The following is a 23,107-nucleotide window of genomic DNA, read 5'->3' as shown; positions in this document are numbered from 1 at the left end:
AACAAGTTCAATAACAACAACTTTACTTACTGCAAGAATCCTAAGCATATGACATCAACAAAAGAACACTCAAGTAACCATTACCAAGCTTACCAATACAAACATATATGTATATTTTACATATTGAACAGCACTATTACTGACAAAGGAGAAGCTCTGTTTAATTTAAAATAACATTTATTGGAATAATCTGGTACCATATGATGACCTACTTACATACAGAAGTGATGAAGGCCGCCAACTGGCAATATTTTGCACAGCCTAGCATCAACAAGCTGACATAATAACAACAACTCAGCATTGGCACACATTTCTACAGAGCCTACCTCAACTCTATTACTATATAGCTATTTAATTTTTTCCTTTCTGCTATTTTTAGCAACTTGACAAAATCTACTAGATATTACATCACAAAATTTATACAGGCCTGTATAATATGGACAAGCAGAATAAGACAACTTTTTCTGTAGGAGAACATGTGTTTGCAAAACTAAAAGGTTGTCCACAATGGCCAGCTGTTATTACTGACACAAATCTTGGCAAAAATGAAAACAAATACAGAGTTACCTTTTTTGGTGACAATAAAACTGCAGAAATCAAACACGCTGATCTGCTCCCCTATATAGAATATAAGACAACCTTTGGCCAACTAAAAACAGACAACTTTAAAAATAAACTAATAAATCAGGCATTACTAGAAGCAGAGCAATCTTACAATGGCTGTAAATGTAATGACCCAAATAGTGTTCTCCATGACTCCAAACAGGATCTTGAGGACACACAGCAGGTGGAGGCACAAGAATGTGAGCTAACCATAAATGACATTCAAACTAAAATACAGAATAGTAACGACTCAGATCTAGAAACATCCCTTTCTCTTGCCGCTGAAGCTGGCAACATACTTCTTTCAGAAAACTATAAATTAAAGCAAGACCTACATGAATTGACTCTAAAAAACTCCCATCTGGCTAAACAAATAATGGACTCCGACCAACTGGGCCACATGAAATACGAAACACAAATTGAGGAACTGGAAAATGAGAATAAAAAACTACTGAGTAGATCAGCATCCCTTACAGATACCATACAACAACTGGAAAATAAGTTGTCAAAAGAGATTGACTTCCGGATACAATTACAAACAGTCTTTGAAGAACAGGACCAGGAAAAAGAAAAAGCTATCTGCAAACATACAAATGAAATACTACAACTAAAGAAAACAATAGTACACCTTGGCACAAAAATTCAAAATAACGGCTATAAAAAAAGCCAAGACGATATAACTAGTAAAGATACGGAAACCCAAACTGATCACTTTCCCTCTGCCCCACCAAACAGCTCTCCATCTCTCCTCATACAAGTTGGACAGTTAAGCACCCGACAAGACAAAGTGGAACAACAGATGAAGCTACTACTAGACCAGTTACAGAATAAAGATCACCTTTATGCACTATCTCTGCCTACATCTGACCTTCACAGCTACCAAAGCACTGGGGAAATAATATCACACTTCCCAGTACAACACTGTACCAAGGATCCCAACGAGAACTTAACCGGGAGAGCCAGACAAACTCCTACAGAAAAACTGAGCTCATCACAAATAAGCGGGAGAGCCAGACAAACTCCGACTAAAAAACTGAACAAAAGTTTAACATGGAGAGCCAGACAAACTCCTTCCAAAAAACTGAAAAATTCTGTAAGCTTGTTGACAAACACTGCCGCTTTGACCAAGAATAACAATCCTACTATAAAGGGAAGGGATAACATGTTTAGCGTGTCACTGCAAGTTGCAAGAAGCAAAGCACAGATTTACACAGCGGAAGTGTCACTCCCTCCAACACTGGAACTCAATAGAACACAACCTGTGAATCCTCAGTCAGACGGCAAAAAGGCTCATCCCCAACATGCAAAAATAAAAGACATCAATGAGGACTATGAAACCTTCTTTAAGAAAAACATTGACTTCTATAGAGAGCTGATAAATAATTACTGGCCCCATAACAGCTCAGAATATGCTAAATTGACAAATTTAATATCCACAAGTCGCAATACATCTACAGAAACCTCCGCTGTCTCTGACTGCTCACTGAATACCCCAACGGCAGAAAATGGAGAATTTTTTTTAGGCCACAAACAATGAAACGAAACGAACATCTGACAATCCTTCATCAAAACATCAGGGGGCTACCAAACAAAGTTGACAGACTAAACCATTTGCTCAATGAAACATCCCCTAGCCTTTTAATACTGACAGAACACGGCTTGAGTCAAAGTGAAATTTTAAACACCAAAATACAAGGCTATAATCTGGTAACTGAATTTAGCAGAACAGATCACAAGCTAGGAGGTGCCGCTATATACTGTAAGGACAACCTGACAACCAGTGTAGAGGCCATTGAAATTACACACTTTTGTGAACAGCTCCTCTTTGAGGCAGTAATGGCTCAGATCAAAATTAAAGAAAAGCAAATATATCTCCTTGGTGTATATCGCCCTCCTGGTGGAAACACAAGAAGTGGCCTAAACTTCTTATCACACATCCTAGACCACAGCCAAGCACACAATAAGTTATTTTTATTACTAGGGGATATAAACATTGATAGCCTAAAAGAAAACATCCCTGACAATTTGATGCTACAAGACGAACTAACCACACACTACATAAGAAGGCTTCCCCTTCCTGCGACACGGGTAACAGCCGAGACGAGATCCTCGATAGACTGCGTATGCACCAACATCCCAGAAGCAGAGGTCACTGTAACTATTTTACAAACTGGCCTCTCCGACCATACAGCCCAATTGAGCAGCCTTAACCTAAATCAAGAGACCAACTCAACATCAAAACTAAAGCGACAAATGGGGAAAAAGAACCTTGAAAATCTCAAATCCAGCTTCTACAACAAAAACTGGAATGCTGTTGAAACTGCTGAAGACACAGAAACTGCATATAATATATTCCATGACACCCTTTGTACTGCCCTAGATATCTGCTGCCCACAAAGGAAACACAAGAACAGAGGCCCTACCAAACCATCTCATTACTATGACCTGGAATCTGCCGATATGAAAGCCTCCTACCTACGAGCCCTCAACACCTATGAAACAACAGGAGACATTCGAGACAAAGAAATAATGAGAAACAGTAAGAGGATATATGACCAAAAACTAAGAACACTGCATCGGCAAGCAAACTCAAAGCACATAGAAGAATCTGACAACAAGACCAAGGCTCTATGGAGTTTGATTAATAATGAGAGGCGTGGGAAACAGTGCAACCAGGAGTACCCTAAACTTAACATCAACAACACCACCCTACATAATCCTACAGAAGTAGCCGAAAGCCTTAACACTTACTTTACTCAGATGGCTGGCATGACAATTCAAAACCAAATACATACCCTAGCACCTGGGTGGACAGGAAAAAACCCGACCTTATTGCACATTCCCTTGCCACAGTCATTTTGCATGACACCAACAACTTGGACCGAGGTGAATCAAACAATTTGCAGCCTGAAAAACAAATCGTCCAGTGGCATAGATGAGTTTTCTTCAAAGAGTGTGAAGTTCTGTGCAAATGAATTAACCCAACCCCTTGTAGTAATCATTAACAAATCTTTTGCCGACGGTCACTTCCCCTCAAGGCTTAAAGTGTCAAAGGTCTATGCAAAACACAAGAAAGGGAAGAAATCAGACCCTCAGAACTATAGACCCATCTCACTAATATCTACATTTGCAAAAAATCATAGAGAAACTTGTTCTGAAGCGATTGATGGCCTACCTTAAACAACATGACCTAATCACAGTCAACCAACATGGATTTCAAAAAGGAAAATCAACCATATCAGCAATTACTAGCCTAGTAGAATCAATTATTGACAGCATAGATGACGAAAAGTACGTAACAGCCTTATTTCTTGACTACAGCAAGGCTTTTGACTGTCTGGGACATGACCTAATCTTAAAAAAGCTGGAAAATCTGGGAGTAAGAGGCATAGAGAACAAATGGTTCTCTAGCTACCTCCGAGGAAGGTCGCAACTTGTGGAGGTACAGCATACTGAATCTTGCATCACCAGATCGTACACATCAACTCCAAAACCGCTGGCACGAGGTGTGCCTCAAGGATCGGTACTTGGCCCAGTTCTTTTTATTCTTCTAACTAATGACTTCCCTACTTTCATCGCCAGCTCCAGTACTGACTGCATAATGTACGCAGACGACACTACCCTTCTTATAAAAAATGACATAGCAGATGAACTATCCCTTAACTCCTTGACTTCTCTCCAACAAGCCATCAAATACAGTGCACTGAATGATCTGGCAATAAATCCTAATAAAACAACGCAAGTGCATTTCAGTAGGAAAAAGGAAATACCAACAAATATTCCAGACATATCAGTAGTTGATAAAACACAATTTCTGGGCCTAACTATCGATAGTACACTTTCATGGAGTCATCATGTGAGCACCATTTCCAATAAAATATGTGTAGGCATATACGTTATGAGGCGACTCAAATCAGTGGGTACTCAGGGATCCGTCAAAGCTGCTTATTACGCACTGGTAGAGTCCCACATTAGATATGGTCTTATCATCTGGGGCAGCTCTACTGAAAACCTGAAAAGGATACTCACCCTTCAAAAAAAGGCAATTAGATCCCTTGCCAATCTTGAATCTTGACAAAGCTGCAGGGAAGCGTATCCAAATTTAGGCATCCTAACTGTACCAGCCTTGTATGTATACGAAACAATTCTACATGTTGACAGACTCAATTTTGACACTTACAACAATTTCCATGACTACAACACACGACATGCCTCCAGATATGTTTTACCCCGCCATCGAACAGCCCTCTTTGAAAGAAAACCGTCCTACATAGGACGAAAACTCAGAAATCAACTGCCAGAAGACTTCCAATTGCTAACTGGAAACGCACTGAAGAAAGCACTTCAAGAATTCCTGGAGTTCCTGGATGCAACAAACACCTAAGTGACTTTTCCTATTACATTATACTATGTTTGACTATATTACTGTACTTAATGTTCATGTAATAAAGAAATATTGATTGATTGATTGACTTGATTTCTCTTCTCCATTGGCATTTGTATACAAAATGGAATTCCAATGTTTCCTCCAATCCTGTATAAAACTTATCATACGAAATAAACAAGTTTCTTTCTACAACAATTACAACATAATCTATAACATAGAGTTGTAAAAATGCAATGATATTCTTTCAAAATACTTACTACCATTGCTGTTCTGTACTGTCCAAGTGCTAGTACCAAGACTATCACAAAGAGGTTGCGGAACTGCTGTAGAGCCAACCACAAGGTAAAAGCTGACAGCAATAACTTCCAGTGCTCTCATGGCAGAGCTGCACCTAAACTGTTAAACAGTATCATTATTTTTTACAAACAAAAGCATAAAACCAGCTAGAAAAATTCTTAAAATTTTTCAGAAAATACACAAATTATGTAAGTGATCTCCTTTTATATTTTTCCCAGTACATTATACACAATAAAGTATTGTAATAGTACTTAAATAATTTATTTTATTTTTCAGTAAAAACATACATTTCAACACCACATAAATCCAATTTTTCATAAAAACTATTATTTTTACATATGTTAACATTGGCCATAATCAAACACTAAATCACCAAATTTGCCTTGCAATTATAGTTAGTAAATAGTCAAACTTTTTGAAATGTTCTACTTTTTATATTTATAACATGATAAACAAAAATATTGTACAAAATATAAACAAAAATAAATGAAAGTATGATGATTTATTTTAGCTATTATAACTAATTAGATTTTCAGTAAATTCCTATAAACTACATCTCTTCTACATATTCCTTCAAGGTAGAAGTTAAAATTTTAATATTGATCAACAAGTAATTGAAACTGTAATAGACATATACATGGGTAGATTATTTGACAGAATTCAGCATGTAGGCCATATTAGCATTAAGCCTTATTTATAAATATTATTCTAATATAATACTATTTTCAGATTGATAAACTGAATGAATAAATTAGTTATTTTTAATATAAAAGCATGTTTTAAACATAAAAACAATTTTTAATTAAGACCTATTGGTTTTTATTAAGTTTACAAAATAAATGATAAAGTGGTATCTATACCACTACCTATGTATCTATGTATGCTAAACAAATATTTTCACATGATTTTGTGTAAAAACATAATTAAAACTATGGAACCTCAAAAAATGTCCCAAAAAGAAAGTTTGCATTATATTTTTGCAATAGGTACTTATTTATTTGTAATATAATACATTTCATTTCACAAAGTAATACTTGTATTGCCTTAGTTTTTATTTAATCAAGCTATTTTTAAACATACTAACAAGATAATGTCAAAGCCAACTTACCTAGCTCTATCAAGGAATGATGAAAAATGGCTATTAGTTAAGCAGTGATAGAGAAAATGATAAGTTAATGGCTTAGTTTTGTTTCTGTAAACATGTTCAAACTATTTCAGTTAGCTACTGTATCAATCAAGTTATGACTGCAACATCTTCTCTATCATTTTAATAGTCACGAAGTTGCTCCATCTTTCTTGAATCTGTTTATGGCAATTTACATTATAGACAGTACATTAACTTTACACATTTTATTACCCTGCACTAATTAATGCACTATCACATTTTAGATGATGCTCTATAATTATCGTCATTATCATTTTCATCACTTTAATGCTCAAGTCCTCAAGCCTACACCGATAAATTGTGATAGTGAAATTGTGGAATTAGGTTAATAAGTCAAGAATTGCTCTATTTTAATCATATTTCAAAACAGTCCTAAGGTCAAGGAGAGTTATATTTTTAAACTCCTTGTTGTTTAATTTACGTAAATCTTTCATCTCAAGGTGATTTTTTAATACCAAATTTATTCACAAATTAAATTTAGATTGAGAGAAACTTCAAAATGCTATACATGTGTAAATTAAAAATTACTTTTTATTAAAATATTTACTATTGTTCAAACTGTCAATAATTAGAGTTGGTGCTCAAAAGTTGATTTGTTTTTAAAATAAAAAAATCTAATAATTTCTTTTTAATGTAAAGTATAAGACAATTATTGAACTGCATGGCAAACATCCAATGGTATGTTTAGTAAATTAAATACTGTAACAAATACAAATAACAAATCTACTTTATACTTTATTTTGTAGGTATAGAGATAAAATGTATTTACAATGATTTTAAAATTACGGTACGTTAATAAAATATTCATCAGTATTATACACCCGTATTTGTGTAAGGAACTCACAAAAAAACAAAAACAAAATACATATAAAATTAAAATACACAAAAATAATAAAATTATTTGAAGTTATTACTCTTTTAAGCCACTTCTCCAGAAAACACCATACGACGTTCATTTTCATTTTGTAGAGTTTTTACGCACTCCTTAAAGGGCTAAATACATTAATCCACAAAGGAAGGCATTTTTATGAACAGAGTCAAATTGTGATTTACAAATTATGGCTGATATTTTCTCCGTAGTTTTTATCCACTGATAATAACTTTTTTGTCATTTGAATTTAAAAATTATTGATAATGCCACAAATTACAATATATTACTTAATCACAACAATTTTGGGACTATACTTAAATTTAGTTTTACATGCAATATTATTTTATGTGTATACTTCTAATACAGGTGTAAGTTTTTTCACCAAGCATGTGATTTATAAAGTAAGATAGCAACATATTTTTATTATTCTGATGTTGCCACTTTGAGTTAATATGTGTAGTTTCAGTTCAGATTATATTATTTGTTTGTTGGTCAATTTGATCATAAGAGGATTTTGGATTGAAGCTTTGATCAGTAGTAATACTGTACTTTCAAGATTATTAGTACAAGTTAGCATGTACAATATTTAACATTTTTTACTATTAAATATTGAGATATAATCTTTAACTTGGTCTTTAGTAGAGAAGGAGAATCAATTGATGTCACTATTTTACTGTCTGTGATTGTAATCATGTGTTTCACACTGACTTTAGACTGAATGTTGTTTTGATAACTTTTGTGAAGCTGGTAGCAAACTGATAAATTAAGTCAGTTGTGTTTACTGCTGCCTGTCATTATAGTTTCCAACTGTTTGAGTCCAAGGTGTTTACTATTCACTATCAGGTTCTCCAGAGTCCATTTTACTCTTATGAATTCTGTCCTTATTTTATTAAGTTATATTCTACAATTTTCTGCTAACTAAAGGGAACTTTTTCTAAGTATGAATTGGTAAAGGTTATTATTCCTCATTTAAATTATGATCAGAAGGTCACATCTGAAGAGCAATGTACCAAGGATAACTTGCATGTGAGAATACTCTGATATAAGATTTTTATTGCCTGTGTATGAGGTGTGGCGGAAAAGTAATAAGTCTGATTTTTTAATTTGAACTATTTCAATTTATTTTTACATATTGATTTTATCACCTACAAAGTAGTTTATCTGGGCAGCTATACAGCAGTGGAAGCGATGTTCTCACTCTCTGGAGCAGTGCTGGAAGGCTTCAACTGTTATCACCTTTAGTTCCTCGGTTATGCTCTGTTGGATGTTTTCAATAGTATCAAGATGACGCCCTTTCAAGTGTTTTATCTTAGGAAACAGATAGAAGGCACAGGGACTGAGATCAGATGAATAGAGGGGCTGGGGAATCACAGGTATACCTTTATTGGTCAAAAACTGGTTGATAGAGATTGCCGTGTGACAGGGGGCATTGTCGTGATGGAGCATCCAACAGTCTGAAATCTTCGAACTGACACGAAGTACCCTTTCCCTGAGCCGTTTACAAACTTTTTTTATAAAAGACTTGGTTAACAGGTAGTAAATGATCCCCTGCTAAAGAAAAAAAGCATGGTGTTTATTTGCTCTTACGATTTTTTCTTCGTCAAGAAGATTGGGGAGTGTGCCACTCTTCACTTAGTTGTTTTGTCTCAGGATCATACTCGAAAGCCTATGATTTGTCACCAGTGATCACGTGACTGAAAAAATGTAGGTCATTTTCAAAACTGTCAAGACCACATTCTTGTGATTGTCTTTTTGTTCAATTGTCAAGTTTTTTGGTACCATCTTGGCACATATATTTCTCCTGCCCAAATCTTGTGTCAGAATCTGATGAAGAGTGAAACAATTCAAACTCAACTCTGTACTCATTAGTCTTAATGTAAGACAATGATTTGACCTCACCAGAGCCCTCACTCGCTCAATGCTCTTATCAGTTTTCGATGTTGAAGGCCTCCCAGAATGAACTTCATCTTCAACTAACTCTCAGTCCTCTAAAAATGCCTTATACCACCAAAAATATTGTGCTCTTGATAATGATTATTCTCATAAGCTTTTCGTAACTTTTCAAAAGTCAAAGTCGCAGATTCACCAGCCTAACACAAAACTGAATAGCAGACCGCTGCTCCAAACTTTGCTGTTCCATTTTCAAACACACCACACTAGAAACACCACTTATTAATTTCTAACGGGTCACATAGTAACTGGACAAGGTTGAAACTAGTACTGGGTCTTTGGGAGAAACTAAGTACAAGTTCTGATAAGCAGAAGGTTGCAGGGTTACCAGATCGCTCTCAGTGATTCCAGTCTCATTACTTTTCTACCACACCTCATATATCCTTCAGTTTCCCTGTTACATCCTATGAGTATTATTATATAAGGCGGACTATATTTTTTTTTAATGTCCTTACATTGAATAGAAGTACAATAACTATAAGCTTACAAATGGTTTATACCGTCTAATAACATGGAACTAATCATTCAAATTATGTCAACCTTACTTTTGGATTTAGATTGACAATCACCTAGCTCTTTCTAAGTATTTCATTATATAGCTCCAAAACTTCTTGGAGTATAGTAGTTCTTGAATTATTTATCAATAAGACATCATTACACGATACAGAAAACCATTATGGTCTGGGATAGCATGATTTAAATCTCTAAAAAATTAACGACCTGTAATAAAAAATCTAATAATTGTTAACACATTAAACCCTAAGCCTATAACATCGAATTTACTCAGTATACTGGCCGTTTTTTGTTATTTTAAAAAATATTTTAAATTATGAAGACATTGTTTTAACCTAGCATATTACTGTATATATCAAATGAAATAGGAGAACACACAGTTTTAGAAAATGTGCCTTTTTATACAACGGTGTGCGTGCTAGCCCGACCTAAACTCGGGCTCCGTATTCAATGTGTTAAAAATTAGTTCCCTTTCAAGAAATGCTCTATTTTTAGAGAACAAGTTCAATAGATCTACATAAATTACATAACTATATATACAAATTAATGTAGTTTAGTGTCCAAAATAATATGAAATACAATGGCCAAAATGTTAATAAGCAATTTAAATTTTTTAAAGGGAGATTTACAATATCCAGTTAATTAAAATGTTGGAATATAAATTGTACTTACACTACTAGCTGTTATGTTTCACAAATTTGTTTATGTATCCTTAACAAAAAATTCTTCATACAATATTTTTAAAATGTTATGTAAAATTAAACTTGAGTGAAAATCTATATCATATCAATCACTACTGGTTAATCTGTCTGGTTGATAAAATTAATCTCCTAGGATTACATTATTCTATGACTTTGTTTTTGAACAAATTAGACATAAGAAACAATCAATCATCAATTTTATTTATCATGTCCAAAGATATTCTTCACTATCTGATATTTTATGAAACGTTAGGATTAATGGAATAAATATTGTTTCTATCTAATGTTTTTTTTTATTATACAGTATTTCAATCCAATTTAGAATTATTGGACTTCAAGTTTAAAGAGCAGTGTTTTGTTGCCCTAAAGCTGGCGAGTGAAATGGTTTTTAGAAAAATCATTGATATATCTCATCATATTTCTATGTAACGTAACGCGATATAGAATAGCTTCAATCATTTCAGTAATACTTATGCTAACGTGTGGGAATCATGAAGTATGAATGTGTACCTTTCCTAGTTGTAGCTCTTATGATTTAATATGGAGCCCTATAATAATTTTAAACTGAAATAGCCATATTTGAGGTAGATATCATTTAAGTGTCCATATAACAATTCAACATCATCACACATAGTAGCTTTTGTGTGACATATATATAATATTTAAAATTAATTTAATTCCCTAAGAGGAAACATAATGACTGCTTCACAGTTCACTAATTAGTACACTCAGTACTTTTCTTGGAAAGTATTAATATCATATAAACTTGGTACAATGCAATGATGTTCTTGCTTGTCAAATATCTGTTCGCTATATCAATCTATTTACTTGGTTGAGTCTAGGAATTATATTAGTTTTTAACATTTACATCCAATTAGTATCATACTCTGACCTCATCAGTGTAAAACGGATCTGCTGGCTCCTTGATGGGTTTCTCTGTTATTAAATATTGCACTTTCTGTTTAGTACATTGCTTGGTGATTCTATTCACAATGGGCATAAGCTTGCTCAAATTTTAGTCACGGAGCAAACAGTGACTACTTCTTTTATCCTGCAGAAGAGGGCAGTGTGCATAATCTGCAGAACTCTGTCAAAGTACAGCTGTACACAACTCTATGTCCGATTAAGCATTCTTATATTACATGTTATGTTTGTCTTGAATTGCCTCATGTATGTTAAAGAAAACATTGATACATTTATTTCTGCATGTTCTTAATAAATTTACCAGGAATGCCAAAAACTTATATAAAACTTTATGAATATTCTAGGACAAAAATAAAACAACGTTTTGAAGTTGTTGCTTTAAAATATTTTAACTTCTTGCCAAATTATTTAAGTGGTATGCCACTAAAACCTTTCAAACATAAACTAAAGTGTCTACAACATGCAAACTCCTTGTGACAGTTAACCAATTATATTTATAAAAATATGTTATTTTTTTATTCCAATTTATATTTACTGCTGTTATTACAAGCACTATTTATATACTTATTTAAAAATTATTAATTGCATAATTGCATATGTACTCCATCTAAGTGTTGTTGATTTGTATTTGTGACATGCTCTGTATTTCCTGCTTGATCACACCACAATGTTTTGTCTCCATTAAACAGTGTTAGGTTTAATATCACTACAGTTTTTTGTTAGCTTATGCTGTGTATTCATATTTACATTTATTTTATTTTAATATTTTGTGAACAAAGCACAATATAATGTTTCAAATGGAATTAAATTGTTATAACAAATTAGCTTATATTAAATTGGTTTTCAGATCGAGAATGTGTGTGTTAGTAATCAGCTGTTTAAAAATGAATTAATCTTGAAAGATAAATGCGACTGAATTTGGTTATTTCTTTATTGACTGTTGGAATATTCAAATCTTGATGTAACGTTTTATTGGATACATACCATAGAGCTTTTGTAATTTTTCTTAACAATTTTGATTGATACCGCTGAAGTATCAAAAATTAAAATAACATTGTTATAAGATTAACATTGGAACTTTGGAAGCCTGTGAGGCATAGCCCTACAGATGCATGTGTTTCAAATAAAAAAAAAGCACTTCTAGAGTGTAATATGTTTATAAAATAATGGCTTTAGATATTGCCGTACATAATCAAGACATTTTTTATAATTTAGATTCAAAATAGAAACAATTAACAAAATACAAGGTGCTCTACAAAAAAGCCATAAAAACTTGAACACATTCTTCATGTGAAATGAAAGAAATTAGTTATATCAATATTCGTTAGTGAATTACGATAAAAGATTTTGTCAAGATTCAAATACATTTGTACATTTGGATTACAAAAGTTTTGTATATTTTTACATAAAACTTTTCCAAAATAACATTTTAAATAAAGTAGGTTCTACAGAAAGATATAACAAATGTTATATTAACTTTTATAGAACCTTAAAATTAACTTTTACTAGTGTAAATTTAAATGTATTTAAATTTGGGAAATAAGAGTATTTTATCTTGGTTTTTTTTCGCCTTGGGGTGGCCTACTGCAATGCACTTAACTACTATCTTGGTTAGTTCTGTAATAAACAGATCAAACATACAGTAAAATTAAATTTAATGGTGAATAAATTGTTTATTCCTTCACGGTTTTTTATGTAATATTATGCTCATAGTGATTGAGTAAAAGCATGAACATTGTTCCTGTTTTATTCTGTTGTCTACCGTAATAATGTGCAAGAAACATTTCTATGATAACACTTCCACAACCACGCGTCGTACAAATAGTTCTGGTGTTTCCTACTAGATGTCACCATTTCCTTGGTCTTCTAATTAATTATGAGTGTTTGCATGTTGGTGATTTCGCTGTAGTTACACAGTGGAGGCAGATACAGCGTGTTGTTACATGTCACCTGTCCTGGAGTATTTTATGGCTTTCTTTCTAGCGTTTATTGTACCATGGAAATATCAGACTCACAAATAGATGATTGGCTTTTTTGTATGATAATGACACAGACACAGATAGTGATAATGACTCAGTGGACACTATATAAAAAAATAAATAAAAGTTCTAAAAAAACCACTAATATAATATAAAAATATATTCTGCAAAACAATATAATTTTAGTTACCCAAAAATCCATTATGAAGTTAATGAATAAAATATGTCATTTGGTACATTATGACTCTAGCAATGTATACAGTTGTTAATATATGCTAAGACTTAGTTTAAATGTAAACATTTTCATATGAGAACCTGGTGTTTCATAAATTAGCATTAAATAGATTATATAGTATCTGGCACAAATACCTTTATTCATTGTGTTAAATTTTAAAGAGGAAATACATATTTATAATAATTAAATTATACAATGAGTTTAAAAATAATGAAAATGTTACACTTAAAACAAATTACAATACTCAAGAATTCTTAATACGCATTTTTATGACATGGGAAAGATGATTATGTCATAAGTATTCATCCCCCACCTATGACATAATGATAATGCAATGAAAACATTAATTCCATTGTTCAACATAACTCAGATACATGACTAAAACATACAAGATACATAATAAATAGTTTGGAGTTTCTTAAAATAAAACGTGGATAACATTTAGTAATAACAAACAACCTTTACACTCATCATGAACAAAGAATAATGTCTACATCCAGATATAGTGACTGTATCACTTGTATTTTTACAATTGATTAAGTATTCATTTGCAACTCATCAAGCTAATGGTGTTCTTTAGTGGTCATAGTAGTTATCATACTAGGATAACTTATATGACCAATAAGTTATATCTGTTCTTAATTTAGTTTCCTCATAAACTACAAACATTTAAGTTTTTATGACTTTTTCATTTAATTTCTCAGATTACATATAATAAAATACTACCATATTGTCTCTTTAATACTTTGCGATTGGTAGGCCACTAAGTATGGCCCAAACTTGAAGTCTCAGATGGTTGTCCTCTCAGCTCGCCGGTTACGCATAGTGGCTGTTTGGGTTCTGCATCATCACTTGGTACTTGCGTAACCATGTACATCACTTCAACTATTATTTATCAAATAATTTACAAAATTTATTAGCTTTAGGGTTGAAGCTTTATCAATTGTTGTACCAAGTAATATGTAATGAGTTATACGTTGATCTATTAAAAAGTATTTTATTTGCAGAATAAAAATAAAATCAGTCTTAAGTAGGTCTCTAGTATCTACAGAATATAGACTCATTTATGTATTTTGAGGTTGGTCTGAACCAAATGTACTAGTATTTTAATAAATTGATACAATACACTATAAGCAGTTACAGTGATACTGACACTTGGATAAAGAAACAATTCTAAACAATGTTTACTATGGTATGTGCTGCAGATAGACAAGTATTAATTTAGTTACTTATTTAGCTGAGAGATTACAGCACTTTGCAGCCATAACTGGATCACTGAATTCAACCATTGAATTTTATAACAGCCCACTTGCAACTCAATGATAAAGTCTTTCTGAACGTATTCTTTATTTTACTTAAGAAGTTTCTTCATCTCTTTGTAGATCATCCTGCATAAAATAAACTGACTGACTCATACTTTTACTTGCCGAAAAAAACTACTATCTAAACACAGACTACCAGTATTAATAAACTTTTATAGTCTCAGATAGATTTCACAAGTTTGGGTCAATTCAAAGTAAAAGCTAACATACTAAGATTTTACTTCACCCTTTTTTGAAAATATACTTTTATATATTAATACTATAATGGATTAAAAGACAATACAATGTAAACTTATCAAACAGTTATATTTTTATATGGATATAAAAAATAGCATATTTGGAGAAATAAAAAATAATTATAAGTAACTAAATAGGCATATTTATGAATTTAAGAAATGTATACATATAATTTTAAAAAGTGTGAGGTTTGTGTGTGTTTTTAATAAAATATGGTAACAGAAAAATCATTCAATTCAGTTACCATGTAATTAGCTATGTAGCATGTTCTATTTATTATATACTTGTTTAAGAGTATTTAATTTTTTACTTGGATATAGCTGGTCACTATTTTTATCCGCACCCAAACATAGTGAAAAACATCAGTCTAGACCAAATACATTCTGCATTAAGTGATGGCATGAACAATGAGAAAATTGTGTTATCAGCATCAGCAACTGGTAACCAAAAAGTAAATCAAATATAAATGAAGTTTTTAAAATTTTTATTTGATAACCTTATACACTTATTATTGTTTTAACATTTTTCTATATAATTTCCTGCGTGATCTAGACACTTTTGCCACTGATTTGGAAGTTTCAGTATCCCCTAGTCATAGAAAGTTTGAAGGCGAATTGTAAGGCGATTGCGTACGTGCTCCTTGACTTCTTCATTGCTCTCAAATTGTTTTCCTCCCAGTGATTCATTCATATGACAGAACAAAACAAAGTTACAGGGGGACAATTAGGGCTATAAGTAGGATATTCAAGGGTTTTCCAGCTCATTTCTTCCATTATATCCCACTGAATTCTTGAATTCTCTCACCCACATAAACATGATTCAGAAACAGTGTACTGTCCCGAAAATGAGTTAAAATTTCCGATGGTTTAACGCCCTCATTGGTTAAAAACTTGATGATAATCCATCCGTTGCACAACAGACGACAACACCAATTTACAAACAAAATTACACCAATAAAGAACCAAAATGACATTAATAAATACTTAACATTTATCGGTTTATAGCTTGCAAGTCCAATACTATGTGGGTAAATCAAATATAAACGGTAATTTTGCTATTCTTCTTAGAATGCAGGTCCTACCTAAATAACGTTGTGTGGAGTAGGTCTGAATCCTCCATATAAATACTTACTCATACACTTCCCATTCTATCTCCTACAAAATGAATCAGAAGTAAAAGATGTTGTAAGAAACTTGAAATCAAAGAACTCCTTCGGAAATGATGAAATATCATCTAAACTTCTTAAACACTGTGTAAATGAACTCTGTGCCACATTAGTAATAATATTTAATAAATCATTTGAACAAGGTCAATTCCCATCAGGTATGAAAATATCCAAGGTCTACCCAAAATACAAAAATGGATGCCCTGCCTCAGCTAGCAGCTACTGACCAATCTTCCTTGTTTCAACTTTCTCTAAGCTCTGTGAGAAAATAGTCATTAAAAGATTATTAACATACTGCAACGAACACGGCCTACTCACAAACACACAGCATGGTTTTACCAAGGGCAAATCAACAAAAACAGCAATGATTAAACTCATAGAAACTGTAATCGATGACCTTGAAGAAAGAAAACTCTCAACTTGCCTCTTCCTGGACTTCTCTAAGGCCTTTGACTGCCTAAGTCATAACCTTATCATCAAAAAGCTTGAGGCCCTAGGCATATCTGGAACAGCTAAAGAATGGTTCAGAAGCTACTTAACTGGAAGACATCAACTAGTAGAACTACAGCACACGATAAACAATATTACAACAAGTATCCAATCCAGTAGATTGCCAATAACCCGAGGTGTTCCACAGGGCTCCGTATTGGGACCAGTGCTCTTCATTTTGTTTACCAATGACATGCCTCAACATCTTCAGGACTACTGTAGGATCATCATGTATGCAGACGACACCACCCTGCTGTTAAGTGACAAAACGATTGACAACCTAGCTGTAAGCTCATATATATCTCTCAATTCAGCCTACCAGTACTGCCATAACAACGATCTAGTTGTCAACCCCACCAAAACCAGTCAAGTAGGATTTGGATATCGCAATCAAGAGGTACCACAGATTCCAAACGCCACGTTGGAAAACAAAGTTAAATTCCTAGGTATAACGCTTGATAGTATGTTAACCTGGACCAGACACATAGACAACCTTTGCAGAAATCTGAACTCCTGTGTCTATGCACTCAAACAAGTCAAAGCCATAAGCGACCTAACAATAACAAAAACAGCGTACTTTGCACTGTTCGAAACGCATCTAAGGTATGGCCTTGCTGTCTGGGGAGCAGCATCCACAACAAATATCCAAAGAATCTTAGTTATACAAAAGAGGGCCATCAGGATTCTAGCTGGACTCCAGAGACTGAACACTTGCAGAGAGGCCTTCAAGTCACTAGGAATTTTAACAATTATCGGTCTTTACATACAGGAAGTTGTGATGCATGCTGATGGACAGAACATGATGAGAGGCTGTGATCTACACACGTAATGCACAACTCTACAGTCTTCCAGCACACCGGCTAGCTCAATGTGAGAAAAAACCAACATACATGGGTATTAAATTCCTCAATCACTTGCCTAGAGACTTACGGACAAGGAATGGAAATAAGCTGAAGAGAGGACTCCACAGCTGGCTAGTTGAACATCCGTTCTACTCCATAAACGAGTTTCTTCAACAAGAATAGACTGTCCAACAAAACAACTCTTATTTTGTATAGTTTCTTTATGTAGGTATTCAATCAATGATTTTACTGTAAAACTGACACCATTTCTGTTCTTGATGAACATGTAATAAAGGATATTGATTTGATTTGAAATACCACTTTAGATGGTAAAGCAGTTTGTTTAAATCAGCAAACCTTGTTGGTAAATATTGTCTCTATCATAAAGCTAAATATGTAAGTTGGTATAAAAGAATGACTTAGTGGTCCACCATGTTAATAACAGGAAGTGTGTTGACGTGTACAGACGGGAGTGTGGCACAGCGACTGATGCGACAAGCAAGCAGAAGTCAAATCATCTGCTAGCAGTGCATGTTCAATACATTAGAGTAAAATAAAATCAAATTAGTCTATTGCCAAAATATCTCACAATGCATAGCAGCCATCACATATTTTGACAACCTTCTTGAACCATGTTCAAAATATCAATCGTGGTGTAATGAATAGGTTAAGAGTATTGTTTAGGTTTAAGGGGTTACTCCAGGAGGAAGCGAAACTTAAGATTGTCAAAGCTGTGGTTTTCCCAGTTATTGTTTATGCTCTTCCTATATTTGGGGGAAGATTGACCCTTGAGGGTACGGTCCTGATTGATAGGTTACAGAACTCTGCTGTAAGATTGGTGTACAGCCTGAGAAAATTTGATCACGTTAGCCAGTATCACCGTACAGCAAGGATCCTTCCGATAAAGTGCATTTTCAAACTTTAGGTGGCTTGCCTTGTTCACAAGGTGTTGCTGACGGGAAAACCCTCTTACCTCAGGGGGATAATACAAACCCGGGCTGAGATTAGGGACTGTCACACTCGGCAGGACGCCATGCTGGAGGTGCCCAGGGTCAGGCTAGAGATGGGGAGGAATGGATTTAGATACTTTGGCTCCCAGATTTACAACAGCGTCCCTCACAGTCTAAAGGCTTATGGATATTCCTTGTTTAAAAACAATCTCAGACTGGCTTTGGAGGAGGAGTGTTTCACCCCTAAATAGCTGTTTAATGTAATGTATTATCGGTTTGATTAGTTTAATTTTGTATTTCTCGGATGAGGATAGATCGATTTGTATGTGCCTTGATTGAAAATGTATGACTTGAGTTATTTTGAAAAACAACAATGTAATGTTGAAAATCGCTTCAAATAAAGACGTTATTTATTTATTTATCTCTGAATCAAGTTTTGACAAACATACCACAAGAAATCTCATTCAAACATACTATTTAATCATAACATGCGGCCATCCACTCGCTACTCCTCCCACCTCCAGCAACGGCATCGGTCTTATTGGGCGGTCTCCCAGTCCTATGCCAGAAACCTGTCAACATTATAAAATGTTTGTGACACTTAAAAGTATTCTAATAAAATGTTCAATGGCGTGGGCTTTGGGCATTTTTACAGAATTTTGCAATTTATTGATAAAAAGAACACATACCTGTGATGGTAATTGTTCATAGACTATATTGTCTCCCAGTTTGGTACTTATATCTGCTTCTAGTCGCATATGTATGAATATCATAGCACATTTAGATACAAAACAATGTTGCTTCCAAGACATAGAGACACAGAAGAGTTAATAGTTTCAACTTTTTGAAGGATACCTTACAAGACTCACAGTGTTTTCAAATATGTGTTTATGCAAATCACTTGTTTCTTAAGTATACATGATCTCAAGAATTGATTGTTTGCACAAGCTCCCCATAACACCAACCTTAGGTGAGGTGGGGGTAAATCAAGCCATTACTACGTTGTCATCCGAACCTGAATAAAAAAGCATTTAGGTAAGGATCTTAAAACATGAATGCCTGAGGACAGTTTGGAGCAAACATGATCAATATGATCATTCTAGGTTAATCTTCGATCAAGGTACATTCCCAAGAATTTCTGCCAGTATACTTTTTCCAGTACCGTATCTACAAACATGACAGCTAGACATTGTTCTTATCTACTGGTCTCAAAGCATAATTCAAAATTTTGATTTAGAAGTATTTGTTTTAAGGCTGAAATACTGGATGCAGTTGTTGGTTTCAACAAATGTCTGCTTTTCCAGAATTGATTTTTATTTTAAAGTGAAACTGAGGTCTTGTCATCAGTGCACTGCACAAGTCTTCCATACTGAAGTGATAACCCTATGTTAGTGACATATATAAGGAATAAAACTGTACTTAGGATAGCATCCTATGGGACTCTATAGCTCAGCTGAATTGGTTCAGAGCATGTGTCTGAAATTTGAACAACTTGTGTTCTGTGGTTTAGAAATGAGCCACTGGAGAGAAATGCCTTGGATGCCATGAGATTCCAATTTATCAAGCAGTGCTCTGAGGTCAACACAATCAATTAATTTGAGAAATTGAAATACATACTAAATGTGGAAACATGTTTTAGCGCCTCAACATCCTTGTCGACTAGGCTCAGGACAGTGTCTATCATCGACTTGCCATTTCTGAACTGAAATTGGTCATAAAAGTGGCTGTAGCCTACTTGTTCAGAAACTGAAGCATTCTCGCCAGGAATAGTTTTTCAGTTACCGGTAGTTTACTGATACCAGGTACAATTGAGACTTAAGCCGGTAATAATTATGTGAGGACTATGGATCATCACTTTTGAAAGTTGGACTTACTTTTGAGTTTTAGGAGTGAAGAAAAAACTCCTTGGGTAAATGATACATTTATTAATTGGGTTAATGGTCCTACAATATGCTTTGAGCATTGTTTTAAGAGCATTAAATTTAGATCTCTTGATATTTTGGCTGGGGTGCTGAATGATTCTAATCCTTCATCCTCAACGACTGATGTCAGTACCTTTGAGATTGTTGGAGGCGAGGACCTTGCTCACAAGCAACAGACTGTAGAATCTGTTAAATTCGTTCGGAATCTCCACCGCATCCACCACAAGTCTATTCCCAATCTGTACTTTAATTATATTATTTATTATTATTGTTTATGATGTTTCCATACAGTTTTAGAGGAAAAGATTGATTTAGAAACATCATATGCCTTCCAAACTCAGATCATTCTTCCATAAACTGTTTTATAGTTTTGAAAAATAATTTTAATTCCTCATTGGCAGTAGTGTAATGAATATGTGAGAACAATTTAAATTTTCCTCTAGAGAACAAAAATTCTTAGTGTTCCATTTATTGTTTGCCTTATTTGGACAAACCTCAATTGTTTTGGTAAGGTAGCACATGTTAACATAATGTTAATGTTTAGATTGCCAGTAAATATTTTAAAGTGTTGTTCTACTGATTTGAATGATTTAAGGAAGTTTAAGGATTAAATTTACCTCAGCGTAAGTCTCACTGTTTTGGTTATTTGTGGCCCCCTTTTAATTTAAATTTTGTAATGATGGCCTCTTGGCCATAATAGTCCGAGATGACCTCAGCCACTGCTACATTCAGAAGGTTTGAGATAATGTTGTCAACTGCCAACTAAGTACGTTGTTGATGTTACATGTGTTAGAATTTTCCCCGACAACTCAAGGTCAATGACCTCAACAAGGCACACTATCCCTATCTACTTCTTGTTATTACACGATATAAGTAGGTTTAGATTAGATTATGATAAAAATGTTACTAGTAACACTGAATTCAAAGGTAACCTTTACAAGTGTTTATGTGATCTGAGCTTCATTTGGGTATTACCTCAAAGGATGCTATTCCGACATTAGATCACGTTGGACGATCTGGTATGTGATCTTTGGTCGGGAAAGTACTGATGGAAAATTCTCCTGGCTGCAGTATAAGCGGCCACAATGATAGGCAAATCAACTATAGATTAGAAATATTTATAAAAATTAAATAGTTTGAACATTTAAAGATATTTTCATTTTTTATTTGTTTTTACTATACTCATAAGAGATTAAGAAATGATTTTTTGAGAATTTTATCTTTCACCGTTTATGTGTGGCAGCCATTTTTGTTTACGAGAATCCAGCGATTTTTGTCTTTTAAGTCATTAGTGTTAAATTGATTACCTCTTGATTGTATTATGCTAGAGCTTTCAAACCAACACCATTCTTGTCATATTTGTTACTTTCTTTATATTCCTCTAAATGCAAAGTTTTATTCCCAAAATAGCCTCCAAAGTTCTGTGTTAAAAATTGGGAAGTCTAACTTTTTGTTAGCTTTAAAAAAAAGTGTGATTTATCATACTTCACACTTTTTTCAGTTAGATGGCATAGCTTACTAACATAAATTAGAAATTTAGCCTTAAAACATGTTTTAAATCTGAAAATTTTCCAATTTTTATATTTTGAATACCAATGTTCCTGGTCTTACATGGTATAAAAATCTGTGTTTTACAGTATGTGCGTATATATGATACTAAAGTAGTGTAGGAATTTCAATTTTGATATTTGACTTAGAACAAAGTTAAATATTTACTACAACTCAGTTCAGTTTTGTATTGCTATTAATATTATGACTTACTTGAGTTAGTCCTCATTATTTTTTGTTAACAAACAAAGTTGAAGGAAAAACTAATGTTTACATTTACCTAAAATTGTAAAGATGACAAGAAGTTTGTTAGTTCATTGCACATGAATTATGAAAATAGACCATTTAAAATCTTCAAGAAATTGGCGCAAAAGTCGTAGGCCTGCTAACAACTCTCATTAAACTTACTGAAAAGATTTAGTAAACTTACATGAAAATACATGAAAAATAAGATATCAAGAACATCCGTTCACTCGGTATTGAGTGAAAACTAAATCATTAGGTTGGATTGAGGTTAAGGTTATGTGACATGTTGATGTTATTGTTATTGGTATGGTATGGTAGCTTTCTATCCCAATTCTTCTTTAGACAGCTCCAATTTACAAGCCAATTAATTAAAAGCCGGTGGTAATGGCGGCCATATTTAGTAACATGATAACATAGAACTCATCCAATATTACACAATTAATTTTAGTAGTATAAAATAATATGGGAGTTGACTCATTAAAAGACATAATTAAAATATGCATTTCTTTTTAATTTTTTCGGTATTTTTTATTGGTTATTTAGAAAAATTTCAATCTATGATGTACTTCATTGTTTGAACATAAAATTGTATAAACTTTACAAGAAAAACTAAAAAGCATTTTGATAAGTACGGTATAAAATCTCCAACATGAGCCATCTCCTATAACGCTACAGCAGTTGCCAGTTTTGATATCTATCTATTATTGCCTTTGCCGTTTTATACCTTTTGTTTATTATTTGTTAACTAAATTGCATTCTTA

The 23,107-nt window shown here is 33.5% G+C and overlaps 1 protein-coding gene across 5 annotated transcripts in view; it reads right to left on the bottom strand.

The window, feature by feature from the left end:
• The window catches only part of LOC124372156 (beta-mannosidase-like), a 47,034-nt gene extending 24,407 nt beyond the window's left edge, over positions 1–22,627 (bottom strand). Inside the window, exons 1-2 of one of the 5 annotated variants that reach the window (XM_046830526.1) lie at positions 22,531–22,627; positions 5,248–5,386 (exon numbers count right to left, since the gene is read on the bottom strand). In XM_046830526.1, coding sequence (XP_046686482.1) covers positions 5,248–5,386; positions 22,531–22,542 — 151 coding nt within the window. In that variant the 5' untranslated portion in view covers positions 22,543–22,627. The other 4 variants (XM_046830530.1, XM_046830543.1, XM_046830538.1 and 1 more) reach the window with 4 other exon arrangements.
• Positions 22,628–23,107: the final 480 nt, after the last annotated feature.

This window comes from Homalodisca vitripennis, chromosome 1 (genome assembly GCF_021130785.1).
Source record: "Homalodisca vitripennis isolate AUS2020 chromosome 1, UT_GWSS_2.1, whole genome shotgun sequence".
Taxonomy (NCBI): domain Eukaryota; kingdom Metazoa; phylum Arthropoda; class Insecta; order Hemiptera; family Cicadellidae; genus Homalodisca; species Homalodisca vitripennis.
Note: the sequence above shows the minus strand (reverse complement) of the source record. Positions and strands in the feature narration are given on the sequence as shown.